This window comes from Scomber scombrus, chromosome 16 (assembly GCF_963691925.1).
Source record: "Scomber scombrus chromosome 16, fScoSco1.1, whole genome shotgun sequence".
Lineage (NCBI taxonomy): Eukaryota > Metazoa > Chordata > Actinopteri > Scombriformes > Scombridae > Scomber > Scomber scombrus.
In genome coordinates, this window is record NC_084985.1 from 12,385,830 (window position 1) to 12,404,941 (window position 19,112).

Below are 19,112 nucleotides of genomic sequence, written 5' to 3' on the forward strand. Positions count from 1 at the left end.
CAGCAGCTCTATACACATAAAGACATCACACATAACATACACATAAAACATAAACAGGAATGTAAAAGGTAAAATCTGTATAAATACAAATTAAATGAGAATAAAAATATGAAGAACAGTATACTAAATACTAAATACTAAATAAAAAACCAAGGTCTGAGGCTGAGGCTGTGTGATACAGTGCAAAGATAAAATTATAGTGCAATAAACGGTTTAAAGTGTATATAGTCCAGGCTGTGGGGGTCCTTTTATTGCAAGATTGTACAGTTGTACGGCCCTGGGGACAAATTAATTACTCAGTCTGTCAGTTAAACTTTATTTTAGTTATAACTAGTTCGTTAAACGTCATTGTAGCAGCAGTAAAGATATTTCTAGTTGTCTGAGAGAAGCTTAAAACACCTGAAAATAGTTACAGTCACAGCAGAGTGGAAAATTGGTAAGGTGTTATTGTTTTATTTAGTCAGTGGAGTGTTTAGTTTATGTCCAGTAGATAGCGCTAATGCCAACCACCACTAAAAAATACGAAGAAGAAGAGGACCAATCAGAAGCCTCGTTGCTGTGTGGTAGAAGAAGACTGTACGCATGTGCGCAGACAGAGTGTGAGATGAAAAGAGAGGTAAACATCTAACTACAAGCGAAATAAAACGGTAAAGTGCCTTATTGTATCATCTTTCTTCCACATGTTTCATATTTACTGTGTTTATTCTGCGTTTTCTGACCGCTTAAAGTGTTTTTAATACAGCTAAGTGTCTGCTGCTCGCTGCTGTGTCTGTTAGCAGGCTGTAACGATGCAGATGGGATGGTGTTAACATGATGTCTTCTTTCATCATTTAGGGTCAAAAATGGATCCACAGAAAGATTTACAGCCACCCAAGCAGCAGCCCATGATCTACATATGTGGAGGTACAACACAAATATTAGTTATCTGTATTAATAACACGGCAACTACAGCTGGGGGTATTCCAGAAAGCGGGTTATGTGAAAACTCAGTAAGTTAACCCTGAGATGAGGGAAACTCCGTGTTATCCGTTCCAGAAAGTGAGGTAACTGAAACTCTGAGTCAGTCACCATGGTAACTGACTCTGTGAACATAAACCTGCTCGCTGGCAGGTTTTCTGTAAGAAACCCGGAGTTTCTACCTGTCTCCTCCCACCTGCCAGACAGCAAGCTGCCAGACATGGGTTGTCCGTTTCTTCGCAATCCGATAGATATAGAGGCAGAATTATTTTCGCAATGCCTTATGTCGGGAGATGTACTCAGGGCTCAATTGGATGTGCTTTCATTCCGAGATGAATATCTGTTAGAACGGTATCACTGTTCATTACACTCAATTCTTTCTTAACATTGTCCGGCCATATCTGCCTTCTTGTTAATCTAATTTTTAGGAAGTATTTTATTTAATATTCATGTAGGGCCTACACATCGTCACATGTTAGTCTTATAATCAATGACTCCAATATGTATTATATGTAAAATTGTGTTAAATAAAAGTGTTAAAATAGTGTAAAATGTTAATCTACTAAGCAGGATATTAGATGAGAGGACATATGTGTTAAGCAGCTTTCTGTTTGAGGTTTAAATTACTACATGTTGAAGTAGCCACTGAATTGATATTTACTTTGTTTAATACCCTACGTCAACTATGAATAAAATCAAAGCGAGGTACAATCATAGCCCAGCAAAATGTGCCTTACTTTTCTGAATTATGTTTTTTTATTTTATTTTTAGCTGCTTCCAAATACATTACACCACTTTTTCACCTGTATGCTACAATTTTAAGTGAGGTAAGTTAAGTCAGTGGAGTGGTGCATTATAACTGAAGCATTGACTCGGGCAGCAATTTTCTCCTTAGCGTCTGCAGCGGTGTTACTTTTTGTGAAATATATGATCATATTCGCCACAGGCCTGCAGGGGGAGCTCCAGTTACAGTGAGGTGACGTAACTCGAGCTTTTTTTCTCAGTAGTTGCCATGGTGAATCAAGGTATCGGGGCTCCATTGATGATGGCTTTGTATAGTGGTCGCGCACGCGCTATACTCAAGGTTAACATACTCAGAGTTGATTTACCTAATTCAGATCAGCTGTTCTGGAACCGGATACTCAGTTTCCCATCTCAGAGTAAGTCAACTCAGAGTTCTGGGTTAGACTCAGAGTTTGTTGAACCTCCTACCTGGAATACCCCCCTGTTAATCTTGGTAACGATACTCTCAGACCTACTTAATGCTCCAACTCTCCCTGCTGACAGATAGATAGATAGATAGAGTACTTTATTATTTATTTTTTATTATATGTTTTGTAGAATTAATTACATTTTTCCCACTGTCTTGAAGACTGTATTTTCTTGGTTATTCGATTAGTTGTGTGGTCGATACAATTATGAAAAATGTAGATCAGTGTTTCCAAGCTGACGTCCTCAAATGTCGTCTGTTGTCCAAAACGTAAAGATATTCTGGTTACTGTCATAGAAACCAAAGATTTTGGGCATTTTTTCTTGAAGAATGACTCCATAAAATTAATTGATTATCAAAATAGTTGGTGGTTAATTTAATGGCAGGCTACCAAACGATTAATTAACTAATTATTGCAGCTCTATATATGATACAGATCACACCGTTTATAGAAGCTATATTTGACCATTTGTGAATCTGCCATTGTACCTTCTAGATAAGCAAAATGTAACATAATGTAATATATGATTTAGGGTGATACTTTATTCATGTTTAATTCATTGATTGTTTCTCCATTGTGCAAATAAAGTAAACAGCAACAACTAACTAATACCAACAACGCATCAGCATGAATTAAATAACTACCAAGTTATGTTGTGCACAGTCTGTAATATTTGTTCTGTCATTATTTGCAGAGTGTCACACTGAAAATGAAATTAAGGCCCGTGATCCGATACGATGCAGAGAGTGCGGATACAGGATCATGTACAAGAAGAGAACAAAGAGATGTATCCTTCAAATGTGTCTGGGTGTGACAGAGAGATTTATGACTGATGGAAAACGTGTGCATAAAACACATCTGTATTTAATGTATAAAGAAAATATGTATTCTTTATCATAGTAGGTCATTTTATTTCATGTAGTGCTAAATGATTACTTAGTAGAAAACTTTGTTGGTTTCAGATTCTACAAATGGATGATTTAATGATTTTGTCTTTTATATATAATTGAAAATGATGTAACATTTTTAAATATCTTTGGGTTTCTTCCCTTTTCCTTGACTCATGGACTCCAGTGGTTGTTTTTGACGCCCGGTGAAGAACAGAAGAGCAGCAGATTTGATTGTTTTTGTTTTGTGCTATTTTTATAGTGTATGACAATGTAAATAAATAACTCAGTAACGTCTGACCACCAGGCCCGGCAGCAGATTCCATAATTCTGGTTAAAACTCACAATTTTCACATTCATTCAAACAGAACTGTGTATTTGCAGAAGAGCGATGGATGAAAGTTTTGGTTTATTAAACATGATTTTTCACTTATCTTGACTGTTTTCAATGGGTTCTCTTTTTCTTCATTCTCTGATTTAATTTACATGAGTTCATATACATATTATCATAAGTCAGTATTCTCTTTAAATGATACATTAATGAATTCAGTAATATACACAATTTAAGACATTTTTAAAAGCCCAATTTCTCAATTCTTGTACCTATTCCTCTATTAATCTGGAGTAAATACTATTATTAGGGCCCGAGCACTGACCAGTCAGTGAGGGACCTATTGCTTTTGCCAGGATTCTTATTATTCCCTATTTTTCACGTTCTTATGCCGCCAAATGAATCGCATTTTTGGCGGCCTGAACATGCATGAAAACTCATGCAATTCTGCACACACGTCGCAGCTGGTGAAAATTTATTTAATTTAACGTGATTTGACGCAAGCGTGGTATGGGGACTCGCTAGCGCCCCCACACGTCGGGTCATGTGACCACAAATCCTCTCAGATCTGCATGAAATTTCTATATGTCATAGGTCTCATCGGATCATTGGGAAATTAATTTTGTGGAATTTTTTTACCAAACAGGAAGTCGTCCACGCGGCGTGGCGTGCACCGATTTTCATTTTTCGAACACCGCTTTGAGGACTTTATGATGTTCACAGAATCATGAAACCTGCCACGTAGGTTTCAAATCATGAGCTCTTTCATCTGATACCACATTTGCCCAATATTTTGCCCCAACAGCTCAGTAGCGCCCCCTAATGCCTTTTCCCACTTAGGATGTACTGACAAACTATAAAACTCACCAAATTGGACACACTCGTCAAGTCTCACAAATATTATTTTTTGGTATAACCGCAACCTTTTAAGTGCCAAAATAACTCTACAGCGCCCCCTAGAACATTAAAAGTTGAAGCCCCGCCTTCTACATACACGTACATGAGTGAAATTTAGGATTCATATATATCATGACCAGACGCACAAAAAAGCCTCTTGGGTCAGGGTTATCATCAGGTCATGTGACCTCAAACTTTGTCTGATCTTAGTGAAATTTACAGGACTCATAGCACTCTTGGGTAAACCCCCAAATTTTTTTTTTTCAAAATTTTCACTCTAACAGGAAGTGAGTTATTGTTCATTTCTTGTGTCAATTTTCCGTTTTTCCCACATACTTTAGACGACTTTCCCGTCTTCACAGAATCACCAAATAGCCCACATAGGTTCACACTCAGGAGCACTTTCATTTGAGACCATAATTGCCCCTGGGCGTGGCACAACAGCTCAATAGCGCACCCTAATGCCTTTATCCATTTTGTACATTTTACCAAACTCCTACACTCACCAAATTGTACACATACTTCAACAGTCACACAGATTGACTACTGAAGTTTGGGATTTTTAAGTGAGAAGATGACTCCACAGCGCCCCCTGGAAGATTTAAAAGTTTAAGCCCCGCCTTCCACATTGACATAGAAAAATGAAATCGACAACGCCTATGTATTATGTCCAGACGCGCAAAAAAGCCTCTTGGACCCATACCATAAGTCCAACAGGAAGTCGGCCATCCAGGCAAAAATGCTCAATCTTGATAATTTTTTGGCCCTTCACTCACATTCCTTTGTGCTGAGAAGTCACCCAGACTCATTTTTGGTCTTAGTTTGCCATCTAGTGGAGACATTAACCGCATCACACAATGTTCAATTAAAGGCACAGGAGCAAAGACATCTACATGCCAGTTTTGACAGCCCTGCCACTGCCGCAAGCACCAACGTGCACGTACGGCGCGCGTTACAGTTGGGGGGAAAACTGGGGGGTGCGAGGGCCCTTCGACACTGCTTGCAGTTTTAATTATTATTATTATCATTTTAAATTGCTATATCATTGTTGAAGGGAAATAAATGAGTACAGTGGTTCCCAAGCTCTGGCTCGTGACCCCTTCGAACAGATGTTGGTGTTTTCAGTGGTTGCGTGTGTCTTGTTTAAAAAACTATACTGAAATATATGTCATTATGATGTCATTTTGTGAAGCAGAAACATGTTTTTCTGCTTTCTGAACCTTAGTCGCCTGGCGAAAGCCCTATTGAAATTGTAATGATTATTATTAGGGCCCGAGCGGCGACTGCAAGTCGCCTGGCGAAAGCCCTATTGAAATTGTAATGTTTATTATTATTAGGGCCCGAGCGGCGACTGCAAGTCGCCTGGCGAAAGCCCTATTGAAATTGTAATGTTTATTATTATTATTATTAGGGCCCGAGCGGCGACTGCAAGTCGCCTGGCGAAAGCCCTATTGAAATTGTAATGTTTATTAGGGCCCGAGCGGCGACTGCAAGTCGCCTGGCGAAAGCCCTATTGAAATTGTAATGTTTATTATTATTATTATTATTCTTCCGACATTTCGTGCCCCAATTTCGCCCCTTTCCCAAATGTGAAAATGCTTATACTTTTGCACGGACGTCCGGCCTCATCCGAAATTCTATATTTTTGGGTGGTCGCACATGGCCGACGCAGAATGGCGGAATAGCGCCCCCTACAAAGTCCAAAAATGCCCATAGGGAATTTTGCTAACTTTGTCCTATGCTCACAAAATTCGGTAAACATATGTATCATACCCACATATGCAAAAAAGCCTCTTGACCTCATGACCTCAACCCAACAGGAAGTCGGCCATTTTGGTTTTGATTTTTCTCGCCTAAAATTAACTCCTCCCTCAGCGTTCGCCCGATCAAGTTCAAATTAGGTACGCAACATCTCCAGACCTAGCTGAGCTTAAGTTGTGCTCTGCGCATCCGTAGGTCAAAGGGCGTGTCTGCCAGGGCTCAATTAACTTTGGCGTGCTCGCCATGTACATACGAGTAGCTCTCACGCCCACATACTTCATCCAATCAGCTTCAAACTTGCTGGACATGATGATGGCTCCACCCTGAACGTCCCGATATATTAACTTCCCACGTAACTCATAGCGCCCCCCGGTGGTAACAGTAAGTGAACTTAAATTCATGAAAAATACATAGTTGACCCCATCAACTTCATTCCACTTCTAAAACATGCAGAACCAGTTGGTGAAGCTACATTATGAACACTGTGAAGCTACGAGTAATGGCGTCCCTGTGGGGGCGTGGCTACCATCAATTCCTCGCCATGAAAATACGTTTGGCTTTTTGATGGCTTTATTGAACACGTATCATCATGAAAATTGATACACAGGTCCAGGGTGGAGACCTCTTCCATCTGATAGGGGTGTCGCTCATGTTGCCCCCTAGTGGAAACAGGAAGTGCCATTTTTTGCATCAACATTGTCCGATTTCCACGAAACTTCACATGTGTGATGAGGGACTGACCCTGAACACACCTGCATGCATCCCATTACTGCCCCCAGGTGGATGAACCATCAACTGCTCATAACTCCCTCATGCTTTGTCCCATTTCCACGAAACTTCACATGTGTGATGAGGGACTGACCCTGAACACACCTGCACGCATTCCATTACTGCCCCCTGGTGGATGAACCATCAAATGCTCATAACTCCCTCTTGCTTTGTCCGATTCACTCCAAACTTCACATGAGTGATGAGGGGCCGCCCCTGAACGCACCACACCACATGTGCTGACTGCCCCCTGGTGGATGAACCATTAACTGCTCATAACTCCCTCATGCTTTGTCCAATTCACTCCAAACTTCACATGAGTGATGAGGGGCCGCCCCTGAACGCACCACACCACATTTGGTGACTGCCCCCTGGTGGATGAACCATTAACTGCTCATAACTCCTTCATGCTTTGTCCAATTCACTCCAAACTTCACATGACTGATGAGTGGCCGCCCTGAACACACCAGACCACACCAGACCATATGTGTAACTACCTGTGACTGCCCCCTACTGGATGAACGAAACATTGCATTTTTGGCCTCCTTCCAGGTTTTTTCTCACTTTCTGCTTCACGCCACAGCCCCGCCATGCCTCAGGCCCCGCGGTGGCATGGGTGAGCGAGGGCCCGCCATCGCCGCTTGCGGCTTTAATTCATATTGTAACCCTTCAGATTCAACTAGCAACCCCTTGTGGCATTTTCAGCTCCTAGTTTGGCAATAACTGGTCTAATCGATTAATAATAATCATAATAATGAAAGTAAATTTTTTTCTCAAACTCAAGTTACCAAATCAAACTAGTGTAGTTGCTTTTAAAGCACAATCTATAGACATACACCTCTAAGTGATAAACAAGACTACATTTAATGATACATTTTATTATTGGGTAATTATTTTTTTACTTTACTCTAAAATGTTTTAAAAAATAATGCAAAATTTCCATCACAAGACTAAGCCTGAATCTATTTATTAACATTGTTCTCTTAATCTGCCTAACAGACATTTCCCCGGCAGTCATAGTGGTAGAAGCACGTGTGTTATAACATAATGATATAAATAAATAATGAACAATGGCTCTGCTCTGTTCAATCCAATAAGATGTAATTCAGCCATCATTCATTGTGTCAGTCACACTAGTGCTTTTATAGTGATATGTAAAAATATCCTCAATATCCCCCAAAAAAGTATGTAATCTTCAATAATTAAATTAAAAGTATTTGGTATTTTAGTTTGCATTCAGCTACTATAAATCTCTATCTGTCCATTTGTTCTCTTATTATTTTTTTTAATATTTCAGTCTGTCGTCCTTTTCCCCCTCAGTTGAGCCACCAAAGCCCTTTGCTCTAAAGTCTAAACTGAGGCTCTCCCATCAGAGCTGTCCTACTGCAGTACTGCATCGCTGTGGCACTTCCCCCCTCTGTGACGTCGTCTCTGACATCCCATCCAGGGGGCGGGTCCAGCAGAAATCCTCAGCCAGGCAGAGATGAAGCTGCATCTCTGAGAGGAGAGGCAGGGGAGGGAGGAAGAGTTCGTTCTCACTGCAGAGGGGAGTGCAGCTATGGGGAACGCACAGGAGAAACCCCCGGGCAGCGGAGGAGGGGGCCCTAGTCCCGATCAGGCCACAGCAGGGATGAGGAGACGGAGTGGAGGAAGCATGAGAAAGCCCCCGACAGAGAAGGGGGTGGCCAATGGTAGTCAGAAGGAAAGGAGTCCTGCTGGTGGACAGGAGGATCAGGACCGCCCTGCAGTGGACACAAGTTATCTGGACGCCCCTGCTGGGGCCCTTCCTCCTCATCTAGCCCGGTTTAAGAACGAGGGCAACCACCTCTTTAAACACGGGCAGTTTGGGGACGCCTTGGAGAAGTATTCACAGGCTATTGATGGCTGTGCTGAAGCAGGTGGGCAAGATTTAAAAAATGTTGTTCATTTTACTGTTGCCATCACATCCTAAACTGTATTTAATCAAAGGGGGGAAACACCTCTGTTGTCAAATTTATGTTGTAAGACACATTTTACACTCAGGCATTTTTCAGTTATGTATTAAAAAAGCAATTCTTCACTGTTAAACTGCTAAACTTGACACACAGTGTGCAGTGTCACCATGAATCCTTAAATAGCCTGGATCAACACTGTCAGTGTCATCAACAGTTGCATGCCACATGAGAGCTGATAAAAGATTACACTAGGGCTGATATTAATTCATTTTGCTCAATTAAAATATGGTTTGCTGTATAAAATGTTGGAGAATAGTGACAAATGTGCCTCAAAAGTGCAAAGTGATTCAGTTTACAATCATAGAAGACAAGGAAAACCATCAAAAAGCCATACTATATAGATATCATTATGTAACACAATTTTTCTTCTTGAGTAGTAAGTGTTATCCTCTCATTGCTTAGGCCTGAAAAGTGTAGAAAATGGCTGTTAATCTACTTCAAACTTTGATTGTGTGACCTGGACATTGATATTTGAAAATGTACCTATTTCCGGTGTGCAAACTGGTGAATTTGCACATTTACATTCAATAAAGTCAGAATACACAACACATGAATCAAAATGAACATGTATTTATACTAAAGTTATACATAATTGAACATAAAATATTTAGAAGTGAGTTGTTTATTGAGATTTACAATTATACTGTAAATCACTTTCATGAATCAGCCCTCAAATATAATCTTGCATCATCATATCCGGTGATTCATATGTTTTTTTTCTGACCACATATGAATGAAAATGTGTACATTTGCTCAGTTTCAACTTGGAAATACGTACATTTCAAAATATCACTGTCTTGAGAAGAAAAAGCAAAGACTGAAGGAAATAATAGACATTTTCTATATTGTTTAGGCATAAGCAATTTGGAAATAACACTGACTAGCCAGAAACAAAAAAGGAGTAGTCTGTGTATTCTGACTAGTTGTCTCAGCTCTAGTAAAGAGTCACACAGTCAAAACTAGCATTGTGATTTGACTTAACACTTAACCTCATACTTTATACATACATGTAGTGTGTGTACCTGTTTTGAAATCATCTTGACAGTCAGACATCATTGCTTGCAATCATGCTTTTTGATGAAGAAAAGTCTTCAGAGATAACATCGGATGGAGAAGGAGACACTAATGTTGATTCAACAACATATGGGAGACATACAGAAAGCCTCTTGCCCTTGTAAGGGTATCAGATACTTAAGAGCGTCATTTGGCTCCATAATCCAGAGTATCCCGTGTCAGTTATGAATGTATTACGCCCATGCTCATTAACAGGTAGCTTATTTTCAAATCCATCACCTGCCTGTGTAAAGAGCTGGTTCTCAAAAGTTTTTCTGGTTAAAAATCTATAAACCTTAGTGAAGACTTCATTGATTTGTGAATGCAGTGGCGTGTTGGCACAAGATAACATCACTGACCGTTCACTGAAGTCATGTGCTGGTGTGTATGAGGCTTTTAGGTAAGATTGAATGTCATGTTCACCTTTAAGAGCCAACTTTTACTCTCATAGCTGGCAGGAGTGATCACTTCTTCTGCTGCAATGGACACAAGACAGGACTAGACTTAATATCTTAGACTGAACTGCTGACTGGCTAACAATGTATGATGATGTATCTTTTTAATATTGTAAAACACCACAGGCACTGAAGCGGCGCATAACGACTGGCTGTGAAACTGCAGTAGAAGCTCAGAGGAGAAACAACAGAGTAGAAAATGACTCTACCAGAGGGACTGTTAGCACCACTCAGCCTGTCAGCACCTCTGGACAGTCTTCAATAAATACTTTAAACTGAACTGCTTATATCATCGGAATTTGTCTCTACGCACAAGCCCAAAAACCCAAAGCCCAAAGAGTCCAAATGGTTCAAAATAAAAAAACAAGCTGTTTTTAACATGTAAAACACCCATAGAATGTAATTAAAGATGACTGGAGTGTCCTGGTTTTTTCCCCCTGCAGGTATTGATAGTCCAGAAGATCTGTGTATTCTCTACTCCAACAGAGCTGCCTGTTACCTGAAGGATGGAAGCAGCGCAGAATGCATACAGGACTGCACCAAGTACGTCAGGAGCCTCATCTCTGTTTGTTTCTGTTTCATTTTTCCGGAAGAAAGTTGTGAGGAATGTATTTCCGTGCTTGTTTCATGTCACATGTTTATGAATGGAGAGCCACAGATCAACCCGGTTACGTCTGAGACACGGTGTGCAGGTGTAAAAAGGCTTGATCCTCTGTCCTTGTGTCTCTCTGATCCTCTTAGGGCTTTGGAGCTGCAGCCATACTCCTTGAAGGCCCTGCTGCGCAGAGCCATGGCCTATGAGTCACTGGAGCGCTACAGGAAGGCCTACGTGGATTATAAGACAGTCCTGCAGTTAGACACCGGGGTTCAGGCAGCACACGACAGCGTCCACAGGTAAGCTGGAAACTGAAACCAAGCTGCTTAATGTGGCTGCTATAACTTCTAGAAAGTGGAAGAGCTAAAAAGAAGTTTCAGTGTCAGAGTTCACTTCTATATCAGCTTATTTAAGCATTTTATTGAATCTAAATATAATTGTAGAAATACTAGGGTAATCAATAATGTTTATCAATCATGTACAATCAAGATCTTAGAGTATTCACATTTTAATCCAGCCAAACACTTGAAGAAGCAGATTTCCGCGATAGGTTCCTCGTGGAGCTGTTCTTGTGTTTGGTTAGGATGACGAGTCACGTTAGAAAACCACAGACAAGAAAAATGACTGATTCTGGTGCTGGGAGAACACAAGAAAGCTAAGCCTGCCCTTGGTTTAGGTAACACATTCAGCACCAAGGAGAGAGCACTAAGAGAGTGTCCCAATTTTTGGTCCATACTAACTGTTTATAGTATGTACTAAACACTAATCATTATGGTATTCTGGTTTTGTTGTTGGTATTTAAGAAGTCAACATACTTAATAATCTTGGGCAGCACAGTGGCTCAGTGGTCCTGTCTCAGGTCTCAGGTCCTGTCTATGTGGAGTATGCACGTTCTCCTTGTGTTTGCGTGGGTTTCTGCCAGTTGCTCTAGTTTCCTCCCACCATCAAAGACATGTATAATGGTGTTAATACTCCAGTCAGTACCCCTGACCAAGGCACCGGCAAAAGAACTGGGATGCAGCATGTGTGTTTATGTGAGTATAGGATGGGTCAAATGCAAAGCATCAATTTTTCCACAGGGATCAATAAAGTACTAAAGTACTCTTTTTCTTTTGAACCAACAGTAAATTATTCAAAACTTGGACGTCAAAATATGACTTCAGAATGATGCTGCTCATTGATCTTAATGAAGAGAGAACTGGATCTGTTTCTCACCATCCTGAAATAGTTTACATTTTTTCTGTACTTTTCCTACTTAAAAATGTCTGCTGTGAAAAAGACTCATTGATATCTGCTTGACTTGACCTGTACCTTTATGATTATTATATCTACATACATGATTTTATACATATACATATACAGCCGAAATTCAACCTGCAAAGAGGACTAACTCCGAATACAAATGTCACAGGGGAAATATTAGATATGTATTTTTGGGGAAATAGAAATATGATTATTTTAAATTGTCTTATCACTATAAATTTGTGACAAGATGGACATACTGCAAAAATTTAACCTGCTGTACACTTGAATTTCCATATAACATTGTTGAGCTTCCTCTCAGCTTTAATCTCCTCCTAGCAACAAGCAAAGTGGAGCCTACAAATCTTGCAGTGATCTCAGCATTGATATAACTAATACAAACACTAAACTTACAAAACCTTTTGTCATTTTCATGTTCCTCTGTTCATCTTTCTACCAGGATCACAAAGATGCTGATTGAGCAAGACGGGCCTGAGTGGAGAGAGAAGCTTCCAGGGATTCCCACGGTGCCACTGTCTGTCCAGCAGCAACACAGAGACAGGCCGGTCAGTGCCGAGGTGGCCCAGGCCCGAGCTGCCAGGGCTGTGCAGGAGGAAGGTCAGTAACATCACTTCCTCTTAGCTGTGTGAGCAGTTAAATAGCTCACATGGACGAGATATTACTGCTCTGACGCAAAGATATGTAGCAAATATATTGCCTTATGAATTGTGGGTAGTAAAATGTGAAATGAAACCCTTGAAGTGTGAAGCTGCAGCAGAAGTCGATCAATGAGAGAATCTGTGTGTGAGTGCTGAGCAGTGGTGAAGTGAAGGTGCTCCTGCTGATAGATAGTGACTGTGTGACTGTGTGTGTGTGTGTGTGTGTGTGTGTGTGTGTGTGTGTGTGTGTGTGTGTGTGTGTGTGTGTGGGAGGACCATCAATAATGCAGAGAGGAAGGCGATCCACAGACTGTAACGCTGCTGTAATGGAACAATTCAGGTCAGGTTTCCTGCTCAGACTAGAAGCCTCTACATGTGTCACATATTCAGATGTATTCAAATGCATCTGGTAAACAGTCATAAAAACACACACACCGTAGAAATAAATTCCTTTATTTGTATGCACCGCATACAATGACTGTACACAGGCTTTAGATCTCTATCAGATGAAGAACACATATATACACTAATGGTTGCAGCACAAAGACAGAACACTAATCTCAGAGTAGTACACGGCTGTTGCTGGGGTAACAGATGGGAAATTATTCAAGTCACTATCAGTGTTTAGCACTATGTGATACATACAAGAGCCAAAGCCTAATTTTTATTATTAAAATCCTATTTTACTACTGGAAATATGTAGCATTTGATGTTTTTATTTTATTTATAAGCATACAGTTGGGTTAAGAAGTGACCAATTTCTACCAGACTGTAAATCAGTGCAGCCACAGTCTGTGTTGTCGTGTTGCTGGTGTTGTTCAGGTGGAAACTCTTGCAGTTACAGTTATAATTAGCATTCTTTCATCACCACTCTCTCCTTTCTTTTTGTACATATAACTGACAGCTCAAATACATTGAGGTCATTTCTGCTCTCTGGGGGGATGCTGAAAGTCACTCTGGAAAACACAAATCATTATAACACAGCTTACTCACAAAATGACGTAAGCCATCAACACCAAGTTCAGGTTCTTCAGTACCACTGTGAAGCCTGTTTTGTTGTGTGGAGCAGAGACCTGGACCAGACATTTACCGATGCCTGCTTCAGAGTAATCTTACAAATTCACTGTTCAGATATTATAAGCAACAAAAAACGGAAGCAGAGAACAGGACAACAGGCTGCAAACGAATAAATCCTCTAAAGATGCTGGAGATGGATTGGTCACAGTCTTTGCAAGCCTGCATCCAGCACATAAGACCTCTTTTGGAATCCACAAGGAAAAAGGAAAAGGGGCAGTCGAAAAAAAAACCCAAACACCTGGTGCGGTGACCTGGAGGCAGACATGAAGAGAGCTGGACATACATGGGGTCAGCTGGAGAAACTGGCCCAGGATCAGGATCCCTGGAGGAGCCTTTGTTGGCAGACTATGCCCAAAGTGGAGCAGTCACAGACTTTAAACTAAACTAAACACAAAATGAATCCTGGAATGTGTTTAACAAAGATTAATGATATTTTCACTTTACTTAACAAACTATAAAACTATTAAATATTATTTCTGTGTATTTGAAAACATATAGATTTAACCCTTTCATGCATACTGGTCACTGCAGTGGACATTCATGAAAGGGTTAAAACAGTTGCAGTCATTTACGATTAAAGGTGCAGTGTGTAAGATTTAGTGGCATCTAATAGTGAGGTCGGATTGCAACTAACTGAATACTCCCCCACCCCTCTTCTGTCAAGAGTGTAGGAGAACCTTTGGTGGCCGAAACACAAGAAAAAATATAACAATTAAAAATGTGATAAAGCACTTATTAAAACATGCTTATGTATATGATATTCCATTTCTGCCAATAGATACCTCCAAATTTTGCACACTCGTCCTTTAAATCACAAAAAAGCCAATGTAGTTTATAAACTACACATTTTTTCTGAGGTTTCGTGAATATTTTTGACATTGAAATTCAAATAATTCAGAAAATGTGCTTGCTGGGCATTTATTATAGCACTTTTAATAACACATTTACAAAGTGCCTTACGATAAAAAACAGCACACAAATAAAAATACAGAGTTTGCAGCCCTGAAGTCCTCAGGCAAAGTCTAATTATTAGCAACAAATTTAAGCTCTTTGTTTTTTCGATTCACTCTGAATTATGCAAGAAACATTAAAAAAAAGAGAAAAGATTAATGGTGGATTAATCTCCTGCGTAAAGCTAACGTGAGAGAGCATTGTGCTTTAAATAGCCACAGGATAAGTTAGGTCAGCGCTGCACTTAGGTTGAGCTGCTGTTAATGTGGAAATAAAACAAATCTCTCCTGACGCTCGCAGCCAATTCTGCCTCCAAATATTTTACATCACACACAAACTAATGTTTTTTATTAATAATGTGTAAGACTTTTATTGTCTATAAACAGACAAACTTTGAAAAGATTAGACAGAGATTGATTTGTTGCTATTGTGCTACGCTGTATTGTGTCAGTTTTCTTTAGACTTTCTTTCAATAATTGGGTTATTCGATAAATGCCAGATCATAATTATCTCTTAAGGTGTTTGTGTGTGTGTTCATGACTCTGATGATGTGTTTAGGTGTGTGTGTGTGTGTGTGTGTGTTCCCCAAGTCATTAGACATAGTGGTTTTCTCAGCAATGCAGGGCGCTCAGTAAGCAGCGGTTGACTCATCCCCCTCTGGCCTGCTCAGACTGCTGCTGACAGGCTGATGGATTTTTATCGATCGCTCCTGGAAAAGTGTGCATGCTGAAGTGATGAGAGAGGCTTCTTCAAAAGACAAACACACTTCATAAAGTCTGCGCCGACGTGTGTCACATATCCATAAATCTCCACGGACACTGATTGAAGAATCATCGAAAGAATATGACATTTTCAGGAAGTCTAGTTAATAATTCAGACACTGATGACGCTGTTTCTTTTTTGTTGTGCTAAATTACGTTTTTCTGTCCACAGCCAGAAGAAAAGAGGCCCGCTTTACTCTACTGAAACAGGAAGGCAACGACCTGGTCAAGAAAAGCCAATTCCAGGCGGCTCTGGAGAAGTACAGTGAATGTCTCACCTTAAAACCTGAAGAATGTGCCGTCTACACCAACAGGTACAACCTCAGCATGAACACACAGAACACCTGTTGGATCATCTTTGATTGAAACAAAAATAACAGTAACAGAAAATTAGTTTTGTGTAGGTTATCTTGAGCTTGAAAACTGTAAGATATGTAACCATTTTTCATGCATTAAATCATAGAAATTATACTAATAACACTAACTTGTCATGCAAATGGCCACAGACATGAACAGTCTCTCTCACAGTTACAAAGCAGCTCCATATATTGCAAAAAGTGAAAAAAGGCAACAATGAATAAGAAGCTTCTGACTTTAGGCACTTTTTGCTCATGATTTCTCATCATCTCAGCCGCTGTGATCTGTACTAATGAAGAATGCTGGATCAGGTGTTTGCATGGGACAGTATCATGGTTTCTGTTGGAGTCTTCCAGGTAGCAAATCCAGGTTTCTGAAACCATGATAAGTTGTACAAAATCGAACCTTTTATTACCTACATATCTGGAACAAACCCCCAGAAAACTGCAAGTCTGCTGCAACCCTCAGTTCTTTAATGCTTTTCTGTGTTTTTTCCTCCTTTTCTAAAATCAAATTACAGGCTTTTATTTATAATCTCACACTGCACTGAAACTTTTACTCTCCTGTTTAATCTGTTTTATTTTATTTGAGCTTCTTTGTATTTCCAATTTAACACTTTTTAATTGTATTTAAATGTCATTTTTTATTGCCTTGTGTTGCTTTTACATTCTGTCTTTATACCTTTTATGTTTTATATGAAGCAGTTTAAGTTGCTTTGTTGTTAAAATGTGCTATTCAAATATACTCGCCTAACCAGGATACTCCTAAAACCAGATCTCAACCAAGATACTAGAGCACATGTAAGCACAGTCACTGTTATTTTTAAAACTGATGATCAGTATTATATGTAAAACGGTAGAGGGCACTATGTGATTATCCAGATGTCAACTCCAGTCTTAAATCTGTCATCACTGTGAGATCAAATATAATCTTGCGTGTCTGCGGCAGAAGTCAGTATCCGTTTTCCATAGATATTATAATCAGCCGACTCCTGAACAGTTGAACCTGATTAAATTTATTTTATGGCTTCGTCTGATTGAAACAGAGATCTAAATGTAGTCACAGATCTAACATTCAAACAGCAGGAAGTGAATCACTGTCCACCCTGTAGTTATTAAAGATCTCATTATATGGCCCCTAACCCAAACAGAGACTAGGCACAGCTTTAATTTGTGGAAAAATGAGAGACTAAATAATTGGTATCATGATCATAAAACCCTTAAGCAAGAATACAGATGTGACGGAAAGGAGAGATGCTCCGAGTGTGGCTGCCTTATACTAATTAATAAATACCAGCCCAAATCAAACCCACCCATCCATATTGTTTTTATTTCTGAGTAACATTAATGAACCATGTGGATAGTTTGGTCTGACAGGAACTGATGTGCTTCCCTCTTTGACTCTCTTCCAGAACTATTTGCCTCCTGAAGCTAAATCGCTTTGAAGAGGCCAAACACGACTGTGACTCTGCGCTGCAGCTGGATCCGGCCAATAAGAAAGCCTTCTACAGACGGGCCCTGGCTCATAAGGGTTTACAGGTGCCTGTCACACACATTCAGTCATTTCTCTGCAAGTAGTTAGGAGATGGTCTGTGAAATTTCTCCTTTCTTTTCATCTCCAGTGTTCACTCTTTGTGTGCATGTCAAATCAGGTCAAACTTTAATATCCCACTAGTGGAAATTTGGTTGCAGCCAAGTGAATAAAAGAACACAGTCACATAATGCAACAATCTAGACAGACCAGAGGGACAAAATGGAGACAAAACAGCAGAGATCACGTGCAAATTCAATTTACTAACTGCTGTGCTGTGTGTGTGAATGACCTCATCCTCAGGATTACCTGTCGGCCAGCAGCGACCTTCAGGAAGTTCTCCAGCTGGACCCAAATGTCCGGGAGGCCGAGCAGGAGCTTGAGGTGGTGACGAGCTTGCTGAGACAGAGCCTGATGGACAGCACTGCACACACACCGAGGGTGAGAGATGGTTTACACACTCACACACACACACACACACATTATTTCTGGCTGATTTTCATGTTGGATGTATTTATGTCATTCGGCTAGTTGCCCTCATCAGGGTCATCATAAAACAAATAAAAACAGCAATTAAACAGGGTAGTTAAAATGGAGAAACAAATTCAAGAAGGTAAAAAAATATATAAAAAATAACCATCCAGACATATATCTACTGAGATGGGCTGGGTATATGGTCATGTGACTTCAGGCCAATCATTATCCCAGACAGACAGGGAGGCAAGAGGAGTATCTAAAACGACATGGGTGACATCATATTTGGTCCATTAACCATTTGGTCTAACAATAAAGTTGTTCTGTATTCTACAAGTGTTGCTGGAGGTTTGACTTTTTAACCTTATTTTTCCCTTCTCCATGCAACTTGGAAGAAAGATTGTGATCAAGTTATGCCAGAAACCTCTACCATGCTTCTACATATTTATGTCATTGTAATTCACTCTAAATAATTCAACAAGAACAAAACAGACACAGGAAGGCTGACTTCTGTTCACTTTCCTTCAGGTTTGATGGTTCTTTGTGGACCAATGTGGAGGCGGAGGAATGACACAGGTGTGGACAAACACTGTATTGCAGCAGTTCTGGAGGAAAAGGACTTCTAAAGCCATCAACTGCAGTAAGTAAGACCAGTACGGCCAAGACCAAGACGCCCTCCTCCTCCTCGGACGAGCAGCTTTTCAGCTCTGCACCATCTGCAAAGAGTGCAAACCGCACCATAACTCCTGAGTACATGACATAACACAAACATAATGGGCAGCTTTATTTTAAAAAGGCTAATGTCAAGGACCTCGTGACTTGCTTGCACTATAAACCATTCACATTATGATGTAATGTACATGTACATACAGTTTCATGTGACAGGCCACACAGCGCTGTTATATAGGAAAGAGAGAGTGTATTATGTGTGCCTTATTGAGATTTCCACCACAGTTACGGTGAAATACGCCAAGAACAAGTTTTATTTAAATTTGTTTTAAACATGTTGTTTGGTTTTCAATATGATGTAAAAGAAATTGATTTAATTTGAATGCAGTATCTGTTTGAGATGCAGGTTATGTGTAAATGGATAAGAAAGGCCCAAAAAAGATCCTTATGTGTCCGTGGTTTGTCATTGTTTACATGTGTCAT

The 19,112-nt window shown here is 40.0% G+C and overlaps 2 protein-coding genes across 2 annotated transcripts; both read left to right on the forward strand.

Moving 5' to 3' along the window:
* Positions 1-563: 563 nt before the first annotated feature.
* Positions 564-3,488, forward strand: polr2k (RNA polymerase II, I and III subunit K). Its single transcript, XM_062436147.1, has 4 exons — positions 564-647; positions 835-903; positions 2,863-2,955; positions 3,243-3,488. Exons 2-4 carry the CDS (start codon positions 843-845, stop codon positions 3,263-3,265), a joined length of 177 nt encoding a protein of 58 aa, XP_062292131.1. The 5' UTR covers positions 564-647; positions 835-842; the 3' UTR covers positions 3,266-3,488.
* Positions 3,489-8,370: 4,882 nt separating this feature from the next.
* spag1a (sperm associated antigen 1a) lies at positions 8,371-18,568 on the forward strand. The gene is made up of 8 exons (XM_062436214.1): positions 8,371-8,710; positions 10,758-10,857; positions 11,056-11,208; positions 12,612-12,769; positions 15,772-15,913; positions 17,368-17,494; positions 17,790-17,927; positions 18,489-18,568. The coding sequence occupies exons 1-8, from the start codon at positions 8,371-8,373 to the stop codon at positions 18,492-18,494; spliced, it is 1,164 nt and encodes a 387-aa protein (XP_062292198.1). The 3' UTR covers positions 18,495-18,568.
* Positions 18,569-19,112: the final 544 nt, after the last annotated feature.